This window comes from Salvelinus fontinalis, chromosome 5 (assembly GCF_029448725.1).
Source record: "Salvelinus fontinalis isolate EN_2023a chromosome 5, ASM2944872v1, whole genome shotgun sequence".
NCBI lineage: Eukaryota > Metazoa > Chordata > Actinopteri > Salmoniformes > Salmonidae > Salvelinus > Salvelinus fontinalis.
In genome coordinates, this window is record NC_074669.1 from 19,915,917 (window position 1) to 19,941,427 (window position 25,511).

Below are 25,511 nucleotides of genomic sequence, written 5' to 3' on the forward strand. Positions count from 1 at the left end.
ATCTGTGGAATGTCTTTCCGCAATAATGCGTTTGAGCCAATCAGTTGTGTTGTGACAAGGTATAGGGTGGTAAACAGAAGACAGCCCTATTTGGTAAAAGACCAAGTCCATATTATGGCAAGAACAGCTCAAATAAGCAGGGAGAAACGGCAGTCCATCATTACTTTAAGACATGAAGGTCAGTCATTCCAGATATTTCAAGAACTTTTGAAGTTTATTCAAGTGCAGTCGCAAAAACCCATCAAGCGCTATGATGAAACTGGCTCTCATGAGGACGGCCACAGGAAAGGAAAACCGAGAGTAACCTCTGCTGTCGAGGATAAGTTCATTGGAGTTACCAGCCTCAGAAATTGCAGCCCAAATAAATCCTTCACAACATCAACTGTTCAGAGGAGAATGCGTGAATCAGGCCTTCATGGTCGAATTGCTGCAAAGAAACCACAACTAAAAAGGACACCAATAAGAAGAAGACTTGCTTAGGCCAAGAAACTTGAGCAATGGGCATTAGACCAGTGGAAATCTGTCCTTTGGTCTAATGAGTCCAATTTTGCCATTTTTGGTTCCAACCACCATGTATTTGTGAGACGCAGAGCAGGTGAACGGATGATCTCTGCATGGAGGTGGTGGTGGGGGTGCTTTGCTGGTGACAGTGACTTATTTAGAATTCAAGGCACACTTAACCAGCATGGCTACCACAGCATTCTGCAGATATACGCCATCCCATCTGGTTGGCGCTTAATGGGACTGTCATTTGTTTTTCAACACACCTCCAGGCTAAGTAAGGGCTAGTCGACCAAGAAGGAAAGTGATGGAGAACTGCATCAGATGGCCTGGCCTCCACAAATCCCCCAACCTCAACCCAATTGAGATGGTTTGGGATGAGTTGGACTGCAGAGTGAAGGAAAAGCAGCCAACAAGTGCTCAGAATATGTGGGAACTCCTTCAAGAATGTTGGAAAAGCTTTCCAGGTGAAGCTGGTTGAGAGAATGCCAAGAGTGTGCAAAGCTGTTATCAAAGCAAAGGGTGGCTACTTTGAAGAAACTCAAATATATTTTGATTTGTTAAACTTTTTTGGTTACGTGATTCTAAACTCAGCAAAAAAAGAAACGTTCTCATTGTCAACTGCGTTTATTTTCAGAAAACTTGTGTAAATATTATTTATGTGAACATAAGATTCAACAGACAAACTGAACAAGTTCCATAGACATGTGACTAACAGAAATTTAACAATTTGTCCCTGAACAAAGGGGGGGGGGGGTGGCGTCATAATCAAAAGTAACAGTCAATGCAGCTGGTGGCCACACCAGATACTAAGTACTGCAGTGCATCTCCTCCTCATGGACTGCACCAGATTTTTCAGTTCTTGTTGTGAGATGTTACCCCACTCTTCCACAAAAGGCACCTGCAAGTTCCCGGACATTTCTGGGGGGGAATGGCCCTAGCCCTCACCCTCCGATCCAACAGGTCCCAGACGTGCTCAACGGGATTGAGATCCGGGCTCTTCGCTGGCCATGGCAGAACTGACATTCCTGTCTTGCATGAAATCAGCCATACTGCTCGTTCTGTGTGTGGTGGCATTGTCATGCTGGAGGGTCATGTCAGGATGAGCCTGCAGGAGGGGTATCACATGAGGGAGGAGGATGTCTTCCCTGTAACGCACAGCGTTGAGAACGCCTGCAATGACAACAAGCTCAGTCCTATGATGCTGTGACACACCGCCCCCTCCACATCGATCACGCTCCAGAGTACAGGCCTCGCTGTAACACTCATTCCTTCGCCGATAAAAGCGAATCCGACAAGCACCCCTGGTGAGACAAAACCGCGACTCGTCAGTGGAGAGCACTTTTTGCCAGTCCTGTCTGGTCCAGCGATGGTGGGTTTGTGCCCATAGGTGACGTTGTTGCCGGTGATGTCTGGTGAGAACCTGCCTTACAACAGGCCTACAAGCCCTCTGTCCAGCCTCTCTCAGCCTATTGCGGACAGTCTGAGCACTGATGGAGGGATTGTGCGTTCCTGGTGTAACTCCGGCAGTTGCTGCTGCCATCCTGTGCCTGTCCCGCAGGTGTGATGTTCGGATGTACCGATCCTGTGCAGGTGTTGTTACACGTGGTCTGCCACTGCGAGGATGATCAGCTGGCCGTCCTGTCTCCCTGTAGCGCTGTCTTAGGTGTCTCACAGTACGGACATTGCAATTTATTGCCCTGGCCACATCTGCAGTCCTCATGCCTCCTTGCAGCATGCCTAAGGCACGTTCACGCAGATGAGCAGGGACCCTGGGCATCTTCCTTATGGTGTTTTTCCAGAGTCAGTAGAAAGGCCTCTTTAGTGTCCTAAGTTTTCATAACTGTGACCTTAATTGCCTACCGTCTGAAAGCTGTAAGTGTCTTAATGTCCGTTCCAGAGGTGCATGTTCATTAATTGTTTATGGTTCATTGAACAAGCATGGGAAACGGTGTTTAAACCCATTACAATGAAGATCTGTGAAGTTATTTGGATTTTTACAAATTGTCTTTGAAAGACAGGGTTCTGAAAAAGGGACTTTTTTTTGCTGAGTTTGTTGTTTCATAGTTTTGATGTCTTACCTATTATTCTACAGTGTATTAAAAAGTTTTAAAAATTTAAAAATGTAAAACTTGATTGAGAATGTGTGTCCAAACTTGACTGGTATTGTTTGCTTTTTTGAGAAGGCCAATTTTATTTTACAAGAGCATGAAAAAGTAACCATCTCTTCTCTAAAATGTGCTTTCACTGTGGGTGATATCAGATACTATGACATTTCTATAATCTGTCGCATAACTTCATACAAATGATTGTTCAATATTCAGGTAAGCAAAAGGTTCAGGGCATTGCCCGCACCTGTGCTTACAGAAAGTACATGAAGAGCGTGTGCAATGGTAGTTGTAAGCTACTGGCCACGATTTCCATTTACACACATATTTCAAGTGAGTAAGAACAGGACACAGCTTGGGAAATATTGAAATGTTGAGGCATGAAATGTTGTTGCTCACAGTTAAGTATGGATTTGAATGTGGTGATGCATGCCTCCTGTGTAAAAGGTGTTTTCTATTTTGCCATAGGTTTACGTGACTTCATGCAATTTGGTCAACATTATTGGAGTGGATGTTTAGGAAACAGGCTACATTTTATTATCCATTCCCTCACCTATCTGAACAAAGCCAACTGACAAAATCTGTACAGTGAACACTTGATTGACTCTTCTGAAGAGGCAGGCTTTTCTGGCATATTACCTTTGCAAGATCCCATTCTCTTGTGGTATCACACCATTGATGGCCGCCTGTAAAGAGAGAAAAGACCATGGAAAACGTTGTGTTGCAACTTAATACATTTCTGAAAGCATGCATGTTCCAACATCAAATCCTGATTACTGTAGGTAAATGTCCCCATAACTTTCTACTGCCAGTTCCTGCCAATAGAATGACTGATTTCAAATGCAACCTTTTGCAGTCATGCGAGAGGCTGAGTCACTAACCGCTAATATATTTCAAAACCAAAATCCCCAAATTAAGTGTTTCGGTATTTACTTCAGAAAGCATTCATACCCCTTGACTAATTACACATTTTGTGGTTAAAGCCTGAATTCAAATTTCTAAAAACATGTTTACACTTTGTCATTATTGGGTATTGGGTGTAATTGGGTCAGATGTTTTATTTTTTTTCCAAAGCTATTTGATAAATCTTTTGCAAATTTATTGGAAATTAAATACAGAAATATCTAATTTACATAATTATTGTGAATGGGAGAAGATGGTGTTTCTGCTCTGGTGACCCTTATTGGGTTGGAAGTTGGCCCACAATGCACCAGCTAATAAGCTGATGTGACTTGTCCACTCCATTCATTATGTTTGACTCACTTTTGGCAGCAATCACAACTGGGAGTCTTTCTGGGTAAGTCTAAGAGCCCTACGCAGATTGAAGTTACAATTTTAACTCGGACTAGAGGTCGACCGATTATGTTTTTTCAACGCCGATACCGATAATTGGAGGACCAATAAAAAGCTGATACGGATTAAAAATTGGCCGATTATTTAATTTATTTATTTGTAATAATGACAATTACAACAATACTGAATGAACACTTATTTTAACTAAATATAATACATCAATCAAATCAATTTAGCCTCAAATAAATAATGAAACATGTTCAATTTGGTTTAAGTAATGCAAAAACAAAAGTGTTGGAGAAGAAAGTAAAAGTGCAATATGTGCCATGTAAAAAAGCTAACGTTTAAGTTCCTTGCTTTTAACATGAGTCTTCAATATTCCCAGGTAAGAAGTTTTAGGTTGTAGTTATTATAGGACTATTTATCTCTATACGATTTGTATTTCATATACCTTTGGCTATTGGATGTTGTTATAGGCACTTTAGTATTGCCAGTGTAACAGTATAGTTGCCATACCTCTCCTCGCTCCTACCTGGGCTTGAACCAGGAACACATCGACAACAGCCACCCTCAAAGCATCGTTACCCATCGCTCCACAAAAGCCGCGGCCCTTGCAGAGCAAGGGGAACAACTACTTCAAGGTCTGAGCGAGTGACATCACTGATTGAAACGCTATCAGCGCGCACCCCGCTAACTAGCTAGCCATTTCACACCGGTTACACCAGCCTAATCTCGGGAGTTGATAGGCTTGAAGTCATAAACAGCGCAATGCTTGAAGCACAGCGAAGAGCTGCTGGCAAAAGCACAAAAGTGCTGTTTTAATGAATGCTCACGAGCCTGCTGCTGCCTACCACCGCTCAGTCAGACTGCTCTATCAAATCATAGACTTAATTATAATATAATAACACACAGCAATACGAGCCTTAGGTCATTAATATGGTAAAATCCGGAAACTATAATTTCGAAAACAAAATGTTTATTCTTTCAGTGAAATACGGAACCGTTCCGTATTTCATCTAACATGTGGCATTCATAAGTCTAAATTTTCCTGTTACATTGCACAACCTTCAATGTTATGTCATAATTACGTAAAATTCTGGCAAATTAGTTTGCAAGGAGCCAGACGACCCAAACTGCTGCATTATACCCTGACTCTGCGTGCAATGAACGCAAGAGAAGTGACACAATTTCCCTAGTTAAAATACATTAATGTTAGCAGGCAATATTAACTAAATATGCAGGTTTAAAAATATATACTTGTGTATTGATTTTAAGAAAGGCGTTGATGTTTATGGTTAGGTACACATTGGTGCAACAACAGTGCTTTTTCACGAATGCACTTGTTAAATCACCCATTTGGCGAAGTAGGCTGTGATTCAATGATAAATTAACAGGCACCGCATCGATTATATGCAACGCAGGACAAGCTAGATAAACTAGTAATATCATCAACCATGTGTAGTTAACTACTGATTATGTTAAGTATGATTGTGTTTTATAAGATACGTTTAATGCTAGCTAGCACCTTACCTTGGCTCCTTGCTGCACTGCATAACAGGTAGTCAGTCTGCCACGCAGTCTCCTCGTGGAGTGCAATGTAATCGGCCATGATTGGTGTCCAAAAATGCCGATTGTTATGAAAACTTGAAATCCACCCTAATTAAAATCGGCCATTCTGATTAATCGGTTGACCTCTAACTCGGACACTCACCGACTTCTTGGTAAGCAACTCCAACGTAGATTTGGACCTGTGTTTTAGGTTATTGTCCTGCTGAAAGGAGAATTCATCTCCCAGTGTCTGGGGGAAAGCAGACAACCAGGTTTCTCTAGGATTTTTCCTGTGCTTAGCTCCATTCCGTTAATTTTTTTTATCCTGAAAAACTACCCAGTACTTAACGATTACAAGCATACCCAAAACATGATGCAGCCACCACTATGCTTGAAGACATGAAGAGTGTTACTCAGTAATGTGTAATTGGACTTGCCCAAAAACATAACACTTTGTATTATGGTCAAAAAGTGAATTGCTTTGCCACATTTTTTTGCAGTATTATGTTAGTGCCTAGATGCAAACAGGATGCATGTTTTAATAAAACTATTTTTGCACACAGAGTCCATGCAACTTATGTGACTTAAGCAAATGTTCACTCCTGAACGTATGTAGGCTTGCCATAAGAAAGGGGTTAAATTCTTGACCTAAGACATTTCAGCTTTTCATTTGTAAAACATATAATTCCACTTTGACATTATGGGGTAGTGTGTTTTGGCAGTAAAACAGCAAAATATGGAAAAAGTCAAGGGGTGTGAATTATTGCTGAAGGCAATGTAGATGGGATGATATGAAAATAGAGATGACAAATCACATGAGAACAGATCATTCATAAAAAGAGGTTGAAGTGTCAGACTGTAGGCCTCAGAAAAATGAACCGATTTTTTGTGAAACTGATTTTAGGGAACTGTTGAGGATTGAGAGAGCAGCAAGAGGACAATGCTAGCAGCGAGTAGTTTTGACCCACTGTTAGGAACCTATTGAGGTGAGAGCTCTAGAACAGGGGGGGATGTCCAGCAGTATTTGAAAACAGTACAGAACGTACCATAAACTACTAGGGACATAAACAGAACATATTATAAAATGATTGCTGGGTCCAAGGGGCACTGACAGTATTTAACACTTGTTTCCTGTCCTGTACCAACACAGGTCTCTTGTCAATTTTGCTCAACCTAACAGCAACACAAAGGAAGTGCAAGTCATCACATTTACAGATGTGTCGAACCACCGCTGATGCACTCTAATCTGAGTACCAGTCTCTTTAGCTAACATTTCACTCCTTGCAATTGCCAAAGAGCCTGGCCTTTCGGCCATCTCAACATTTAATATGCGCTGGATTCAGAGTTGCTCATTGGTTGTTGGAAATAACACATTTTCCATAACACGTGGCGCCTCAAAAATATAATTAGTTATAACAAAGTCTAACATTTTGTGGTTGGAATTGAAGAATGTATTATTTTGAGAATTTAAACATGAGCTAGCAACTTGACACACTGCATTCATCTGGACAAAAAAAATATATTTGCATAATCATTGTGATTGGAGGATAGCTGTGAGGGTGCTCAAATCCTGTTCTCCTTGAGCTCATTAATGACAGAATGTTCATATTTGAAGACGGCGTAAAATCCAGTCTCTTTGGCACATGACATGGAGTGGATTAGCTGAAGAGACTGGTACCCAGACTACTTAGGCCCTGCTTGCTTGCTTTGAATAGCTGCCAGCACAAGAACAACACTCTGCTAAATATAGCACACCCCCATTAAAACACAAACTTTATGATAAAGGGTTACATTGTATAAAACTAAATATATATATAAAAAAGAACATTCCACAAGGATCAGTTTCATACCACTCCTTTGAATCTCAATTTAAATCAAAACTGTCAGGAGACTTTCTTTATATGCACATTAAAGACGGTGTAGTAGCCCAAATTACGTTGTCTCTGACAACTGGATGGACATGGCAATGATGGTGCAATGTTGACTGAAACGTCACAATCAAGGGGCTGATACATCTCAGTCATAAGTGTACCATTTCTGTTCAAATAGAAAACAAACTGAAATAAGTAACAAAATCACACTGTGTGATTTTAGTGGCTATGCTTTTTGCTTATTTGGTCAATTGAATTGGCTTAAAAGTTGCAGTAATGAGAACGCACCAGTGCCCAGTTGTACTGTAGCATGATTTGATTTAGTCAGGTTCACCATGTAGACTAAGCCTTTGTGGATATCATGAAGAGAGAATTGTGAATTAAGCCTACCTAGGCCATCATTTTATATAAATAGCTCTTCATTTAATAAATGTATGTTAGCAGAGTAAATGGACCATCACTAGACATGAGCCTACATAGTTTTCCCAACTGCAAAACTAATGAAGTACATTTAATTGATTGAATGTTGATTGAACAACAAAAATGCAGGCATTATATTCCAGAAATTACAACATATAACAGCACATACTGAAATATACATGCAACACTAAAGGCTATAGTTCAACCATTTATTTTAACAGCAAAATAGATAATATACTTCCAATTTAAAAGAAGAAAACCGAGTCTTGTTCGTATGACCTACTGATGTTTGAACTTACCACTAAATCCCAATTATTGAGTTCTAAGAGCGTGATTGCCTCTGCAATGTCGTCAATGCCAGTGCAAGCCTGTTAGAAAAACAGAAACAGAGGTCATGTACATAACACAAAGACCAATAGAAAGTGTAATTGAGCAGCTACAGTGCTAACTGACAACACCAGGGTTATGGGTTTTATTCCTGCATTGACAACATTGGCAACTGAATGTGTGTCACTATGACCTGTACTATAGCCAAGTCACTTTAGATAAAAGCATCTCCTAAATACAGGAATATAACGCCTACATGCCAGCTCATTACAAACATACAAGGTGCAGCAGATTTGTTTGTTGTATTAAGAGATTGAGTTTATAACTAACTTACAAACTGCTCCGCGTTCCCAAATTTGCCTCACCAATAAACTAAATGGACACATTTGGAAAGTACACTTCTCACATAAATTACCATTATCAGTACATAACACTGAATGATACTGTAATTACCTGGTATCAACTATCTTAGTGTATCTAGTCCTTAATGAATAAGGGTCCTCCACTCAGTACATCACTGGGTGGTTTGACTGACAAGTTATAATAGGTTATTATCAGTATCAAGACATGTTACAGTGAACTAGTTATTTCCATTGCACTAACCACCTATGCTAAAGCTAGTATAACGTGACATTGAAAGGATGCTTTTCTAGAATTCTGCAGATTTAGCTGCATGAAGCCTAATGTGGTTTAAAGAGGAGCTAAAAATGAGTGTATGTACTGTGAAGCAATTCTGTCATCATGGATAGCCGATTATTTATGATTGACGCGGCGACTAGAGTGGGCAGACTGGAGCTCCGACGTCACATGAAATTAAGTTATCAAAAACTGATAACAGCCACAAAAATGCTGAAGAACACAGAGCATCAATGTGATGTGTAAATGCAGGCTAGTCTTTGGGTGCTGAAATACGTTTATTTGTATATATATATATATATATATATATATATATATATATATATATATATATATATATATATATATATATATATATATATATATATATATATATATATATATATATATATATATATATATATATATATATATATATATATATATACTCCCCAGGTCGTTGCTGTAAATGAGAATGTGTTCTCATTCAATTTAGCTGGTAAAATAACGATTATACCTAGAAAAAAATAAAACGTAATTTTCTGTGACGTCAGAACTCCAGTCCGCCCACACTAGTCACTGCTCAACTTCATCGTAAAAATGTAACCCTTTAATCCGTTTTACAACAAGTAAAGGGTTTGGCCGGCCGGGATGTCCTTGTCCAATCGCGCTCTAGCGACTCCTTGTGGCCGGGCACATGCACACTGTACGGTGTTTCCTCCGACACATTGGTGTGGCTGGCTTCCGGGTTAAGCGAGCAGTGTCAGGAAACATTGCGGCTGTAGTAGTAGCACTACCCCAACAATGAAAAATAGTAGATATGTGCAGTGCGCACTCGACCTTGGGATATTGCCGATGCTCTCCGCTGGCGCCAATAAAATAGGCTATACTATTGTTTGCTCAATTAGGTTGAGAATTATGCACTTGTATTTATGCGCTTGTATTTTCAAAAATTGCGATAAGCTTGGTCTCTACTTTTCAGTCACAAATCAACAAACTGCTCAAATTGCACGCGCTGCCTTCCCCTTCAGACTGTAGGCAATGTGATTTAAAACAAAACACTATTTATTTAAGAAGCTAATGATCCTCTCTGCCCAAATCATGCTTTAGTTGACTATTTTGAATGATTTTATTTATTTATGTATAGACAGGAGTAGGCTAATTAGGCTATATAATTTTGGCAATTAAAATCAAATGTACTTTGGGAAAGCTTCCCCTTATGGACGCACTGCCTATGCTTGCATATAAAAAAGCGTAATGCACTTAACCTCCATTCCCTATTCGATTGCAGGCTACGGATTATTATTTTTGTGGGCCATTCTAAATCAAATAATTCCACATACACACTAGATTGCTGACAGGTGTAAAACATTTTTGCATACAGCCATGCAATCTCTATAGACAAACATTGGCAGTAGAATGGCCCGTATTGAAGACCTCCGTGACTTTAAACGTGGTACTGTCATAGGCTGCCACCTTTCCAACAACTCAGTTATTCAAATTTCTGCCCTGGTCAACTAAAATCTGTGCCCAACCTCAGGTGTCCACATACTTTGGTCATGTAGTAGGCTATATGAATTGTGAATGAGAGACTGATGAAACATGTGGAGCAGAGCTCATCCCTTTCATGCAACTTTTTTCTAATCATCATTAGAGTCGCATCACGCAGCCTAAGAATGTATAAAAAAATCTAAACATATTGCCTAACGTTTGTATTACAACTAAAGTTGCATAAATAACTAAATTAAGCAGATAAGAGGACCCCTTTCTTTGTTAACTGCTCAACAAAGAATAGCCACATGTACATACTCCCACGGAAATCGTTTGAGGAAAATATTATTTATATTTTGTTCAGCTATGTTCAACTGTATTTCTTCATACTATTAAAATTATGTAAAATTATGCCATGGAATTCTAAGCAAATCTTGTCTGCTAAATGAACTAGTGTAGCCCACAGCCATATGGCATAGCCAGATCAGGGGCTAACATAAGGACAACTCAGAATATGCTATTCTGTTCTTCTGAAATTAGTCTAAAGAAACATATGAAGAAAATGTAGCCTAAAATAAAATGGATTTATTGTGATGGTGTAGGTTATATTAAATGGATTTATTCCATTTAAGCAAGCATTAGAGGCTTGTAGGCTATGAGTGGAAGCCAGGAGATGCTAAACGTGTTTGTTATTTAATGGTCAATTACCGTGAGACTAGTAGTTATTTTAATTTCAATCACCAGCTGAGAAAATTTCATGAATGCCACAGCACTATTCAGAATGCAATTAGATGCTAATATGTGTGTCAACTGTACATAGATGTGTTCTGTGAGTGTCACTGAGTAGGCTGATACACCATTTCATGGGTGCACAATCCATAGGTTTGGTTGTACAGTCGCATATAAGTACGTCCCCAATGCAATTCTGAAAATAATTTAGATATCTAGAGTGCAATCTAAAACAGATGTACCTAACAAAAAATCAAAATAACTAATTACAAAAAAAGACAATTATAACATTCAAAACTTGTTTAACATTATCTAGTCGAATTGTGTCATTATTTTACTTTTTTTATCCGTTTGCATCAGTTTCATTGGGTACTTTTATTTTGAAGGCGACCCGCCGATTCCACTATTGTTGCTCACGCCAATGTTGTTCACAACACACTGGTATTGGTAGCCTAAAGCTTGATTTTATTCAGTCACGTGGTGCACTGTGTTCTTCAGCTTTTTTGTGGCCTTGTTATTCTACGACCTGTTATCAGGATGATATAGAGTTCCTTTTAACGTTAGGTAGCTAGCCAACTGACTTACCTGGCTAATAAATCGTCACCACTTTACAGATAGTCAACCTTATTCCAGCTCATACTTTCAAACACTAGAGCAGGGACACACTGCATAAGAAATCCAAGTCTCTGCTAGCTAGCTCAATAGTGACCAAGCAAGTTAGCTAGCTAAGCCAACACAAGATGGCTAGCTAGCCATCTGTGTCAGTTGAATATTTACAATTCATGGCTAATATATCTAAAGAGGATACCGGGCTAACTATATCATATTTAAATCCATGTTATGTGCTCTGCTTTGTTGTTACTAGTAGCTAGTGAGCTAGCAACTGACGTCTAGCCACCAGACTGGCATACCACATTAGTTGGCCAGCGAACGTTAGCTCATTTTGGGGGCTGACAGCTTTACGAAATACTCTGCAACAATGTAATTATTCAATACCACAAACGCACCTGTGTTTACACACACACACACACACTTTGTTAAAATGCATCAACTTATTGATAAGCGGGACAGTGGTGCAGCTCAATTTGCTAACGTTAGCTGGCTTGTTAGCTAGTTAGCATGCTAACGTGAACAAAGTAAGCGTTAACACGCTAGCTAGCGAAATGTGTTTGCCTTGTCAACTGACGAGACAGCACTGTTGACATTAACACTGCCTATTAATGTACGTTACGATTCAACATAATTAAACTAAGTAGGTAGCTAGTTTTGTTATTGTGACATGAGGAAAGTTGAAACCCACCTGAAAGTCAGCCAAAATAATTTCTCTGTCCATGTTGTTTTCGCTATCAGAGGCCATCGCAGTGACTGGCTAAACGCTAGTTAGCTATTATTCTTATATCGCTTGCTTGCTATCTCGCTTCACTCACTCAGGCAAAGGGTCACTAGATATCATGTAAATATCGTCTTTAGTAAACTCAAGACATCAATATGCGCCAGATGTCTAAGGAGCAAATGCCACACTTTGGGTTGGTTTGTACAGCTTATATGAATTTCAATTCTCTGTTATCGTCAGTATTCACGGCTATGTCTTCGCTTTACGGCACCCGCAAAGTGGGGTATGGTTCATCTTGCTGTAACGTTCTGAACACATATACATTCAATGTATAGAGCGCGAATGGGTCTACAAAGAGTTGGAGGGCTCTATTTTTTTGAGAACCCATTTCATTCTATGCATTTAATTTTATATTTGCAACATTGGAACCTTTCGCCTTCACGGTATGCCCAAATTGTCGCATCGTGAGGAAGCTCAGCTGTTATTCTTAAAGTGACAATTCTCTTTGATAAATACATTTCATTGTACTCCATTCCGGTAGCATTGACAATGTAATAAAAGCATGCCTATCAGGACTACCCATCAAAGGAGACAGAAAATGTAGATCAGTTATGTATATTTGTATTGTAATAAAGCAAATTCTGCATTGTTGTATATTTTACTGTATTGTATTGTACTAGACCACAAAACCAGAAATAGACCACATAACGGATTGTCATTTGTTTTAACATAAGCCTTACTTTTGAGCTTTCACATCAAATGTTTAATAAACTACTATGAGAAAACAACACAAACTCCAATGGACAGCTCCAATGGCCCACACTGTGCGTACTGAAGGCCTATAGCCAACATTTCTCATGTCTCACAAGACGGAAATCTCTCATTCTAAAAATGTTTAGCATAATGATTTAAGTAGCCTAAGTTATTAATTTTACATAAAAGGCTTACAAATAGGGATAAGCAATATCCTTTCCAATGGTCATCTGCATAATAACATTTTTGAATAGGCATGAGTTTAGTAGGCTTAGCTAGCATAGGCCCTACACCTGTCTTTCCCCCCATCATAACCCAAATTCTAAGTTGTTTTTATTTGTAAATTGAGTCTTTTAACAATGTATAGCTTTAAAATATGGTCAAATTATCAATCTCATGGAATATCAGTCTTTCCAATCTACTCTTTCGATCACTATTTCCCATCCCTCATTTTACCAAACAAAGTGACAGGGTCAGGCTGTTGAAATTGCAGACTTGGCCTTCAATACCTAATCTAGACATGCCGACCTCATTGATAACAAAATCATAATGCTTATGTTTGTATGCATAGGCCTAGGTTATATCCAAAATAGCTGATTGAATATATAATGTTTTTGACAGGTAGGCTTACCTACACTCTCCCAATGGTAGCCCTATGATATGACTTGTTTGTGCAGAAAAATGGCTCTGCTTCTGTGCTCTCCTCAAATTTAATTGTTGACTTTGTCAGAGACATAAGAACCTAACCTAACCAGAGAGCAATATGAACTGTTCTGGAACACTCCGTGGCATTTTTTGGTTATGAAAATGTGATCTTGTGGTTGCACTCGGGAAAGTAGCCTAGGACGCTATCGTCATCTCTGCAGCCTTTTTGATGATCACTGTTTTCAGTCCCGCCCTCTCGCTTTTGTCGACTGTTATGCGTTTGGGTTCGGTATTTGAAAAATAGGCTAAAAGTGATGTCAAGAACAGCCTTTTTTCCTCAAATACTGACTTCCAACCAGTCGAATGAATGAACTAATTCAACATATTATGGCAAGGGTAAGGAGGTGTCGTATGTAGGAGAATGTTATATGAATGAAGGCTCGGCTATACATTGACATTTGTGTAGGCTATGTTAAGCTATATTCCTACATGATTAGACGACACCTACCCGGCATATGCCTGTTACAGTCTGAACTTGAAACTACTTAGCCCATGGTGTGGTTGATTTCATTTATTTACTCAACTTTACAACTTTAGTAGCGTAAATCTTTTCAGTGTAACAGATGGTAGGCAATGCTGCTACAGTAATGTGCTCAGCGGAATATGCTAATATAACGTCAATATCAAATGACTAAACTGTTCCCGCGCACTGTCCCGAACAAACACTTTAGGCTACTATTAATGAACCAAAGAAGCACGATATCCAGACCGTGTATCATCATTTGAAAATGGGCGGGAAGTGTACATAAAACTCTGAACAAGCATCTCTCCAAATGTCATTGGATGACTTAACGTTGTCAGAATGTTTTTTTCTAAACTATCTTTCTCAACCCCGGACTGGTAAGAGAGCAAGTCGACAATCAGGAGCTACAAACTTACAAACCCTAATCGAAACGGCGATGTTCCATGGATACAGTTGCAGCAGGACATCATAGGCAACGTTTTTGAGAGCAGGAGACAGACCAACATTTTGGAGTTGCAGATAAGTTGCACCTGTAGGCTAACCTGTATCGTCAGTCCGGAAGGGACTATAGCCTAATTGTGGAGTTGGATAGAATCTTTCTGAATAACACGGGTCTATAAATGAACCATGGGAAATATCCCTGAACACTCTTTTAGAATCTCAAACGTTATCAACTTCACGTGAACGGGGTTCAAGAATAAAGATTAACCTCAACTCTGCAGGCTGGACGATTGGAATTAGTTTTTAGTTTTTCAACTTCGTGCATCTTGGTCTACAAGTGGACATCCAACATTCCAATCCAATGTGATAAAAAAATGTTTTTTTTTAAGGAAGGTGGTGATGACCATACACTTGAGTTGGAAATGGCGTGACATCCATGTTTTCCGTGCTGATGCGAGTTGTTACATTGGGATGGTATTAAAAAGGGAGGCGGACCCTGGCAGTGTACCAACTTCTTTCAGGCTACAGACTATTTACTACATTTTCGCAGTGCCTTGCGTCACAACCAAGAAGACGTATACCATCAAAATCATTCACACATACCTTAGTATCAACTTTTGAAACCTGTATCATATAACATTATTCTCTTTATGGTTTTCGTCCACCAAGAATGGCTGGAGGGGCAAACAGACTGAGCAGCGCATCTGCAAGAGGAGACTTAGCAGAAGTTGAGATGTTATTACAGAATGGAGCAGATGTTAATGAAAACAATGTATTCGGCAGGACACCGTTACAGGTTGGTTCTGCATTTTATTTGATAAACATGTAAATCTATAAATTCATGATTCAGTCTATTTGATCGATTTGAACTTAAACTACCACATCTTAGCATATGTGTGTTGGTATAGCCTAATGTAAAATGGACTAAACTGCGTGCTTTATTGACAAATAAAGTGTTAAAATTATCCAGAGGCTACAATTTCTGTAACTTGGACTATATGTGTATATATGTATACTTGATCCAAATGATTTTTAACGAATAGTCTAAAACAGCATAAAGAGAATAGGGTGTCATATTTTTAATTGTATGATTTATGGAGAGTGCAGCAAAGTGACTTGTTGGCCTTCATTTTGTAGCATTATGTGAACCACTAAAAACCCCAATGTAGACGAGACTAATGATGTACACCTATTCGTGATTTACCAGAAACAGTAAATGCAATGCATTATATATTTGTTGTTGGTGAATATATTCATATTTTTGACATTCTGTAGACTAAAAAGTGTAGCAGGTTTATATATCTTGATAAGGATGGGTTCAAACATTATGAAAACTTGTCAATCATTGAATAATGTGATTACGTTTTTATATTTCTAAAGAAGTATCATTGCTCAATAGTGATAATTAAAGAAGATAATATAGTCAAGACCTTGATGCTTGACCTCATGCACTACTCTTTGAACAAGCATGCACACTCAAACACATAGGCCTATGAAACATGTAATTGGTTTCAACAAGACTATTTCTTAAATTGTAAGTTTATAGATAAAACACTAATTTGCTGTTTCTTTATGTCATGACACATTTATGTGGGTTGATCACTTGGTTGGTTAGGCTATCTTTATACCGCCTTGGCATACCTCTGAATATCTGCCTTTGACCACATGGGGAATCTCCAAATGCAATGTTTGCTTTTGAAATGTAACTAAGTTTACTGTTTTCTCAAATTACAAAATCAAACTCATGAAAAACTAGCAAATTGCAGATTGTGAAAGACTGTTGATTTGGACAGTTCATAACCAGACTGGATAGATTTTCAGGCTAATATCTTACCATGTTATAGGGTCCAGGGTGCAGATGAAAAGGGCTGAAAGTGGTTAATTGACCGAACCACACGTTTTTGTTGAATGTATAACTCCAATTTAGGCCTATACTCAAATTCAAACTGCTCTATAAGATTTACCTTAGTACATAAGAAAACGATATAAGTATGACATGTATCCTCACGCACAAAACTATAATACACTATTAGTATCACTCTCTTCCAAATGAAAAATATATGTCATGGCTATTAATTCTATATGCCTAATAATGATGACGACGAACTAAGGCTCTATGATTTATTAGAAGATAATAGGTTTACATTATTTAGGTAAAAGACGAATGAAAAAAGGTTAACATAATGAATACATAATAAATTGTTATGTGATTTAGATTCGTTTTTTATCGTTCCTTTTGAAAACAACAGGTGTAAATCTAGACGTGTCTCTCTCCGCAACATAGCCCTAAAGAATTCCTATTTTCCTTAAAACAGTATACTTCTTACAGCCTACATGTTCTGTCTTTGCATATACTATACTATATAAGTGTTCTGCTCTCAACCAGCTCTGATATTTGATTATATTTTCCCCCCTTTTTTTCTTCTTTCTTTCTTAAATTTTTTACAGGTGATGAAACTTGGTAACCCCGCCATCGCGGAAGCGCTGCTGAGGGCGAACGCAAATCCAAACGTGCGCGACCATGTCAGAGGTCTCACCATCACTCATGACGCTGCAAGGGATGGATATGCAGACACCCTACACGTACTGATGGATCATGGCGCAGACGTCAATCTCCTGGACAATGATGGCAATCTTCCATTGCATCTAGCCGCAAGAGAAGGCTATCTTGATGTGGTCCAGCTCCTTGTTGGTTGCACGATAGAAGCCACAAGGTGCAACTCCAAAGGCCACACACCTTATGATTTGGCGACTATGAACCATAGAGTATCCATTGCGCAATACATTCAGGGGCACACCAATTAATTAATATATATCGGACAATCCTGGCTGGGATAGCGAGGTCGTAGGCCTACATAAGAGCGAGGAAGAAAGTAGCAAAAACATGTAGGTCAATCTACCTCTCTGGTTACAATGTATTTGGATGCTTTTCAGACATGATAGCCTCAATTCTCAATCATAAAGGATGGCCCTAGCATGAACGTTTCCTCCTAACCTAATAAGAAAACATAGCCTAATTCCATAGGTTTTGACTCCAATTTTCTCCATCACAGAACAAATGTGAATAGATTATATGCCACTGGAATGATCATGTGAATCTATGTAATATATTAAAGCATTTTTAGGCCGACAGCATTTCCCTAACAACATCTCCAGCTGCTTTTTTTCTCTCATGTTTTTCCGATATTCCCTAGTGGTACACGTAAAGTGGGGATTTGTCTTTCAAATTCAATTAATTGCCAACATTTTAATAATTATTTGAGATGTGGGTTTTATAATTCAACGACTATTTCAAATGAAATGAGGAACAATATTTTATTGTTTAACTTCAAGACCATAGGCTGTAGGTATTAGAATAGATGACCCTCTTCATCCAAGGTAGCCTACTCTTGTGCGCATAGCAAATGTCTTATTTTGTCCGATAGCCCATTTTGTTAATTAAACCCATGCTATTTTGAGTAATAACCCAGTGACCTAGGCTTACCTTCATTCTCCTTGTCCAGACCATTGGTCAAAAACTATCAATCTAATGGTAGTCTGACTGTATCGGCAATTCTTTTCGATTTTCAGTGCATTTGTAAATAATCATACATATAGATTTTGTAAGGAACTGTGAAAGCACGTGTTTACTAATATTCACGTTTTATTTTTTTTACCAAAGACAACTGTCTGCAGGTCTTACCTGATTTTCTGTTTGGCTTTTAGATAGCAATTTGGTTGAAATATAATGTATGTAGGGCTATACTACCAGTAGACCTCGTTTTACTGTATTATCTTCTATTTGAATATTGCTAATCGATGTTTTTCACTGTTGTTTGATTTGTGAGACGAATAAATTAATTTGTTCACTGATTATTAGAAGTTTGCGTCATTTTTTAAATAATTTGCCATTTTTTTTATACCCCCCTTGAGGCTACTCAGCACTGCTGATGTGATCAACCAACAGTGATTGTTCCATACGATATAGTATTTTATTAATTCAAGGAAAATATAGGCTATTGAAAGTAGGCATACCCTATCTTGGAATGAAGTACTAGGGGTCAAAATGAAACTGTATCAAAAATATTGTTACTCCAAACATTGGCTAGACATCTGCTTTGCTTCTACATTTATTATCACTGTGATTATGAAATCATGTAATGTTAGTTTTAAGGTGGCTATAGAGTTGTTAAATTTTTATGGTACTATTCAAGCCATGGAATGTCTATCCACGCACCACTTTGACAGGCAATTATTATATATATCTATTATTTTTTATTCCTTTGCAAATTAACAGCGCAATTAACATTCAAATACGAACTTCAAACATTCACGGCTTGTGGTGGCCACTTGGAGAAAAGCACAGCAAAGCCATAGCTTATAGGCCTAACCTGCTACTTTAGGTTCGGTGAGGAGGAACATGCCCAATTTCTGTCCCACGGTCATATTTGAGAAGTTTGGCACTTTGAATGGCAATATCATTTGTCTTTTAAAAGCGAGAAAACGTTAATTTTTTTTTGAAATAAGTTTAGTCAAACTGTGAATGGCTATGTAATACCCTCATAAACATAATGTGGTTGACTTCTTTCTAGTCATGTAGGCTATCTAATCATGTTGTCTCTCAAACAAGCTTAATTAATGCAAGGAAAGCGATGAGACTACTTTATTTCAATTGGGATAGGCCTACAGTACAGCCATGAAGACAAAAGTAATCAGGTATGCTTGAATGTGATGATCCCATTTACGACACATTCAATCAGATTTACATTTGCAGTGTTGTTTTGGCGGTGTCGGAGGTGGAACTCCGTCGGTTTTATGTTTATATCATTGAGTTATATTAGCCCAACCGGCCGGCAGATGGCGCTATTATTAATTTGAAGTTGTCATCTGCATCCAACTGGAATGTTTGCAGCAGGGTAGACCCACACAGAGGAGGTGTTATAATACCCCTAAAACCTAGTGGTCAAACAGGGAAATGGTTCCAATCGTTTTTCCACAATTCATCTTTCCCATAGAGGATTTTAGAGACACTTAAAATAATGTTTTGTGTATGCTTACCCTGGGGTGACGTTTTCATAACCACATAAATCTCTGTCTGACAAAGGTGACCTTTATCAATATATTCGGCTCTATTTACTCTCAGATTCGAAAATGCTAATTAGCTTTAAAATAGGCGTCAAAACCAAAAATCTGCAAATTAGCATTTCATTTTGGGGGATAAATACAGGCGAATATATTGATAAATTCACCTTGTCCTATAGAGATTTACACGGTTATCAAAACGTCACCCCAGGGTAAGCCTACACAAAACACAGCCCTTATTTGAAGTGTATCTAAAATACCCAATGGGAAAAATGAAAGGTTGAAAAACGATTGGAACCATTTCCCTGTTTGACCGGCTAGGTTTTATGGATATTATTATTATTTCTCTGTATATGATCAGGGGGCCAGGATTCCGGTCTGCAAGCACACTTTCCACTTTCGGTACTGCAGTTTAGCTGAAGTTAAGCCCAAAAGGAAAATTCCCATCGACGGCCCCATAGAGAAGTCAAAAAAAACATTTAAAAAACACTTTTGTTATCACTTTGAGGCAAAAATATCTATATTATTATTTAAGTTATTGTCCTCAAGGCTGATTTTTACACAGCCGCAGATATTAACATTTTATATTCATCCAATGTCTGTTATATTTCTGGATGACATGATGAAGATGTTCCCGCTCGCTCTGCTCCATTGCTCACTGTAAATGCTAGTGCGCAGGCGTTATAGGCTCTGTGAAGCCGGTAGCGACCACCACGAAACAGTGTTTGCGAACATGAGTAGATTACATTGAAAACAACAGGCATCCATCTTGGACGCAGTCTCTAGTTCATAGATAGCTCTAAGCGCTATTATTCCTTTTATGTCGTTTGTCATCTGCGTCCAACAGGAATGTATGCAGCCGGCTATGCACTTGTGTCCCCGGGCAACCAGCTCATACATAAAACATCCTCCATTCAGGCTGCAAGGGTGTAGGTTTCCTCCTCAACTAGCTTTAATGGCAAGCTGCCGGGAAAAAAATAAACTGGAAAAAAATGCATACAGTCTTAATCAAACAACATTTTCCACCACCATGCTAGCTAAAGTGGCTAAAGCTTCTTCCTGGTGTTCAGCCAATCAGGTTTCAGCAGTTGTTTACCCCTGGCTGAAATCTGTGTGCAACATCAGGATGCAGCATTATCCACTCTAGGGAGAGACTATAAGGACACAGCTGACCCTTAAACTGACTAGCAAAAACCTAAAAATTACATTTACCCTTACCCTAACCCTAACCTTAACCGTTTTTAACTTCAATGGGGTGACGTCAGACTTGGGACCTCCCAAGGAACCCGTTTGGAGACTGTGTCCAAGATGTCCGACCATTGAACAACGAATCTACTCATGTTCGCATACACTGTTTCAGAGTTGCTTTTATTTTTCTGACTGGGATTACTGCACATGCGCACTAGCACTCAATGTGCACTGGACAGACAGCAGTATCGCGCAAGCATGCTCCAGCAACTCTGTCAATGCGTGGACAGCTAAACAAGCCAAATGGAACGTCCACTGGCTAGTTGGGCTCATGTCGTAGAGCACAGGTGTCAAACTCATTCCATGGAGGGCCGAGTGTCTGCGGGTTTTCGCTCCACCCTTGTACTTGATTGATGAATTAACATCACTAATTAGTTAGGAACTCCCCACACCTGGTTGTCTAGGGCTTTATTGAAAGGAAAGACCAAAAACCTGCAGACACAAGGCCCTCCGTGGAATGAGTTTGACACCCCTGTCGTAGAGCATGAATATAAAATGTTAATATCTTCGGTTGTGAGTGATGGAAAAAAATATTTTGAATAACTCAATGGATGTTTTGTGCACAAAGGGGAGGACTAAACTGTCTTATTAGGAATTTTCAAATTTGTCTTCTCTAAAGGAATTGTCTTTCTGGGCCATACTTCAGTTAAACTGCAATACAAGGCAAAACTGTAGGTGCAGTCAAAAGGGTGCTTCCAGACCAGAATCCTGGCCCCTTTGTGAGGGAGTTGAAAAGGGTGGGACTAAAGTTGAGGAAACCTGAATTTAATGCAAGTTCTCCATAATATTGCAGTACGAATGACCAATCGAAGCTCACCATAGCTTCCAGCCCCCTAATGGATTGGCTTACAATAGCTGTTGATACAGTGGCTTGCGAAAGTATTCACCGCCCTTGCCATTTTTCCTATCTTGTTGCCTTACAACCTGGAATTAAAATAGATTTTGGGGGGGTTTGTATCATTTGACTGACACATGCCTACCATGTTGAAGATGCAAGATATTTTTTTATTGTGAAACAAGGAAGAAATAAGACAAAAAAACAGAAAACTTGAGCATGCATAACCCCCCCCCCCCCCCAAAGTCAATACTTTGTAGAGCCACGTTTTGCAACAATTACAGCTGCAAGTCTCTTGGGGTATGTCTCTATAAGCTTGGCACAACTAGCCACTGGGATTTATGCCCATTCTTCAAGGCAAAACTGCTCCAGCTCCTTCAAGTTGGATGGGTTCCGCTGGTGTACAGCAATCTTTAAGTCACACCACAGATTCTCAATTGGATTGAAGTCTGGGCTTTGACTAGTCCATTCCAAGACATTTAAATGTTTCCCCTTAAACCACTCGAGTAGAAGTCGACCGATTAATCGGAATGGCCGATTAATTAGGGCCGATTTCAAGTTTTCATAACAATCGGTAATCAGCATTTTTGGACACCGATTATGGCCGATTACATTGCACTCCACAAGGAGACTGCGTGGCAGGCTGACTACCTGTTGTGCAGCAAGGAGCCAAGGTAAGGTGCTAGCTAGCATTAAACATATCTTATAAAAAACAATCATACTTAACATAATCACTAGTTAACTACACATGGTTGATGATATTACTAGTTTATCTAGCTTGTCCTGCGTTGCATATAATCGATGCGGTGCCTGTTAATTTATCATTGAATCATTTACATTACATTTAAGTCATTTAGCAGACGCTCTTATCCAGAGCGACTTACATTTAACATTTTTTTATTTAACTAGGCAAGTCAGTTAAGAACAAACTCTTATTTTCAATGACGGCCTAGGAACAGTGGGTTAACTGCCTTGTTCAGGGGCAGAACGACAGATTTGTACCTTGTCAGCTCGGGGATTTGAACTTGCAACCTTTCGGTTACTAGCCCAACGCTCTAACCACTAGGCTACCCTGCCGCCCCAGGAATCACAGCCTACTTCGCCAAACGGGTTATTTAACAAGCGCATTCATGAAAAAAGCACTGTCGTTGCACCATTGTGTACCTAACTATAAACATCAATGTCTTTCTTCAAATCAATACACAAGTATATATTTTTAAACCTGCATATTTAGTTAATATTGCCTGCTAACATTAATTTATTTTAACTAGGGAAATTGTGTCACTTCTCTTGCCACTCGTTAGATAAAATACGTAACGGTTCCATATTTCACTGAAAGAATAAACGCTTCGTTTTCGAAATTATAGTTTCCGGATTTGACCATATTAATGACCTAAGGCTCATATTGCTGTGTGTTATTATATTATAATTAAGTCTATGATTTGATAGAGCAGTCTAACTGAGCGGTGGTAGGCAGCAGCAGGCTCGTAAGCATTCATTCAAACAGCACTTTCCTGCATTTTCCAGCAGCTCTTCGCTGTGCTTCAAGCATTGCGCTGTGCATGACTTCAAGCCTATTAACTCCCGAGATTAGGCTGGTAATACTAAAGTACCTATTAGAACATCCAATAGTCAAAGGTATAGGAAATACAAATGGTATAGAGATAAATAGTCCTATAATAACTACAACCTAAAACTTCTTACCTGGGAATATTGAAGACTCATGTTAAAAGGAACCACCAGCTTTCATATGTTCTGAGCAAGGAACTTAAACGTTAGCTTTTTTACATGGCACATATTGCACTTTTACTTTCTTCTCCAACACTTTGTGTTTTCATTATTTAAACCAAATTGAACATGTTTCATTATTTATTTGAGACTAAATTGTTTTTATTGATGTATTATATTTAGTTAAAATAAGTGTTCATTCAGTATTGTTGTAATTGTCATTATTACAAATATATATATAAAAATTGGCCGATTAATCGGTATCAGCTTTTTTTGGTGAAAAACATACCCACAGCATGATGCTGCAACCACCGTGCTTCACTGTGGGGATGGTATTCTCGGGGTGATGAGAGGTGTTGGGTTTGCGCCAGACATAGCGTTTTCCTTGATGGCCAAAAAGCTCAATTTTAGTCTCCTCTGACCAGAGTACCTTCTTCTATATGTTTATTTTTTTCTGGCCACTCTTCCGTAAAGCCCAGCTCTGTGGAGTGTACAGCTTAATGTGGTCCTATGGACAGATACGCCAATCTCCACTGTGGAGCTTTGCTGCTCTTTCAGGGTTATCTTTGGTCTCTTTGTTGCCTCACTGATTAATGCCCTCCTTGCCTGGTCCATGAGTTTTGGTGGGCGGCCCTCTCTTGACAGGTTTGTTGTGGTGCCATATTCTTTACATTTTTTAATAATGGATTTAATGGTGCTCCGTAGGATGTTCAAAGTTTCGGATATTTTTTTCTAACCCAACCCTGATCTGTACTTCTCCACAACTTTGTCCCTGACCTGTTTGGGGAGCTCCTTGGTCTTCATAGTGCCCCTAAGTGGTGTTGCAGACTCTGGGGCCTTTTAGAACAGGCATATATATGCGTAGATCATGTGACAAACCCTGTGACACTTAGATTGCACACATGTGGACTTTATTTAACTAATTATGTGACTTCTGAAGGTAATTGGTTGCACCAGATCTTATTTAGGGGCTTCATAGCAAAGGGGGTGAATACATATGCACACACCACTTTTCCGTTTTAATAAAATAAAAAATATTGAAACAAGTTATTTTTTTCATTTCACTTCACCAATTTGAACTATTTTGTGTATGTCCATTACATGAAATCCAAATAAAAATCTGTTTAAATTACAGGTTGTAATGTAACAAAATAGGTAAATGCCAAGGGGGGTGAATACTTTTGCAAGGCACTGTACCTAGCACTACCTAGCTTGCTTGCTTGCTAGCACCCACATGACAACAGCTGGTGCGCAATCTCTAATATTACCCCCCCTGGAAATCTGGAAATGTAATACGCATACCAAAGCTCTCTCCCGCCCTCCATTTGGCAAATCTGACCATAACTCTATATCCTGATTCCTGCTTACAAGCAAAAACTCAAACAGAAAGTTCCAGTGACGCTCTCAATACGGAAGTGGTCTGAGGAAGCAGATGCTAAGCTACAGGACTGTTTCACTTGCACTAAGCAACACTGAACCATGAAACAGAGCACCAGCTGTTCCGGACAACTGCGTGATCAAACTCTCCGTAGTCAATGGGAGTAAGACCTTTAAACAGGTTAACATTCACAAGGCCGCAGGGCCAGACGGATTACCAGGACGATTACTCAGAGCATGTGCTGACCAGCTTTTCAAACTCTCCCTGACTCAGTCTGTAATACCTACATGTTTCAAGCAGACCACCATAGCCCGTGCCCAAGGTAACCTGTCTAAATTACTAATGCCTCATAGCACTCACATCTGTAGCCATGAAATGCTAAAAAAAGGCTGGTCATGGCTCACATCAACACCATCATCCCAGACACACTGGACCCACTCCAATTTCCATACCGCCCCAACAGATCACTTAATCTCTATTGCACTTCACACTGCCCTCTCCCATATGGACAAGAGGAACACCTATGTTTAGAATGCTGTGCATTGTCTACAGCTCAGTGTTCAACACCATAGTACCCTAGAAGCTCATCACTAAGCTAAGGACCCTGACACTGAAAACCTCCCTCTGCAACTGGATCCTGGACTTCCCGGCGGGCCGCCCCAG

General features: G+C 39.2%; 2 protein-coding genes across 3 annotated transcripts in view; one reads left to right on the top strand and one right to left on the bottom strand.

Moving 5' to 3' along the window:
- The window catches only part of LOC129855271 (FAS-associated factor 1-like), an 85,068-nt gene extending 72,541 nt beyond the window's left edge, over nucleotides 1-12,527 (bottom strand). For both annotated transcript variants that reach the window (XM_055922749.1, XM_055922748.1), the window contains exons 1-3: nucleotides 12,204-12,527; nucleotides 8,041-8,109; nucleotides 3,249-3,295 (exon numbers count right to left, since the gene is read on the bottom strand). In XM_055922749.1, coding sequence (XP_055778724.1) covers nucleotides 3,249-3,295; nucleotides 8,041-8,109; nucleotides 12,204-12,260 — 173 coding nt within the window. In that variant the 5' untranslated portion in view covers nucleotides 12,261-12,527. The remainder of the gene's footprint in view (nucleotides 1-3,248; nucleotides 3,296-8,040; nucleotides 8,110-12,203) is intronic.
- A 1,414-nt stretch (nucleotides 12,528-13,941) lies between these two features.
- LOC129855272 (cyclin-dependent kinase 4 inhibitor C-like) lies at nucleotides 13,942-18,451 on the top strand. Its single transcript, XM_055922750.1, has 2 exons — nucleotides 13,942-15,394; nucleotides 17,047-18,451. Exons 1-2 carry the CDS (start codon nucleotides 15,269-15,271, stop codon nucleotides 17,401-17,403), a joined length of 483 nt encoding a protein of 160 aa, XP_055778725.1. The 5' UTR covers nucleotides 13,942-15,268; the 3' UTR covers nucleotides 17,404-18,451.
- The last annotated feature ends 7,060 nt before the right edge of the window (nucleotides 18,452-25,511 follow it).

Excerpts from the sequence above, each read along its gene's own strand:
- LOC129855272 (XM_055922750.1), top strand. The coding sequence starts at position 15,269 with ATGGCTGGAGGGGCAAACAGACTGAGCAGCGCATCTGCAAGAGGAGAC. Across the intron at positions 15,395-17,046 it reads TCGGCAGGACACCGTTACAG|GTGATGAAACTTGGTAACCC; the intron begins GTTGGTTCTGCA and ends AATTTTTTACAG.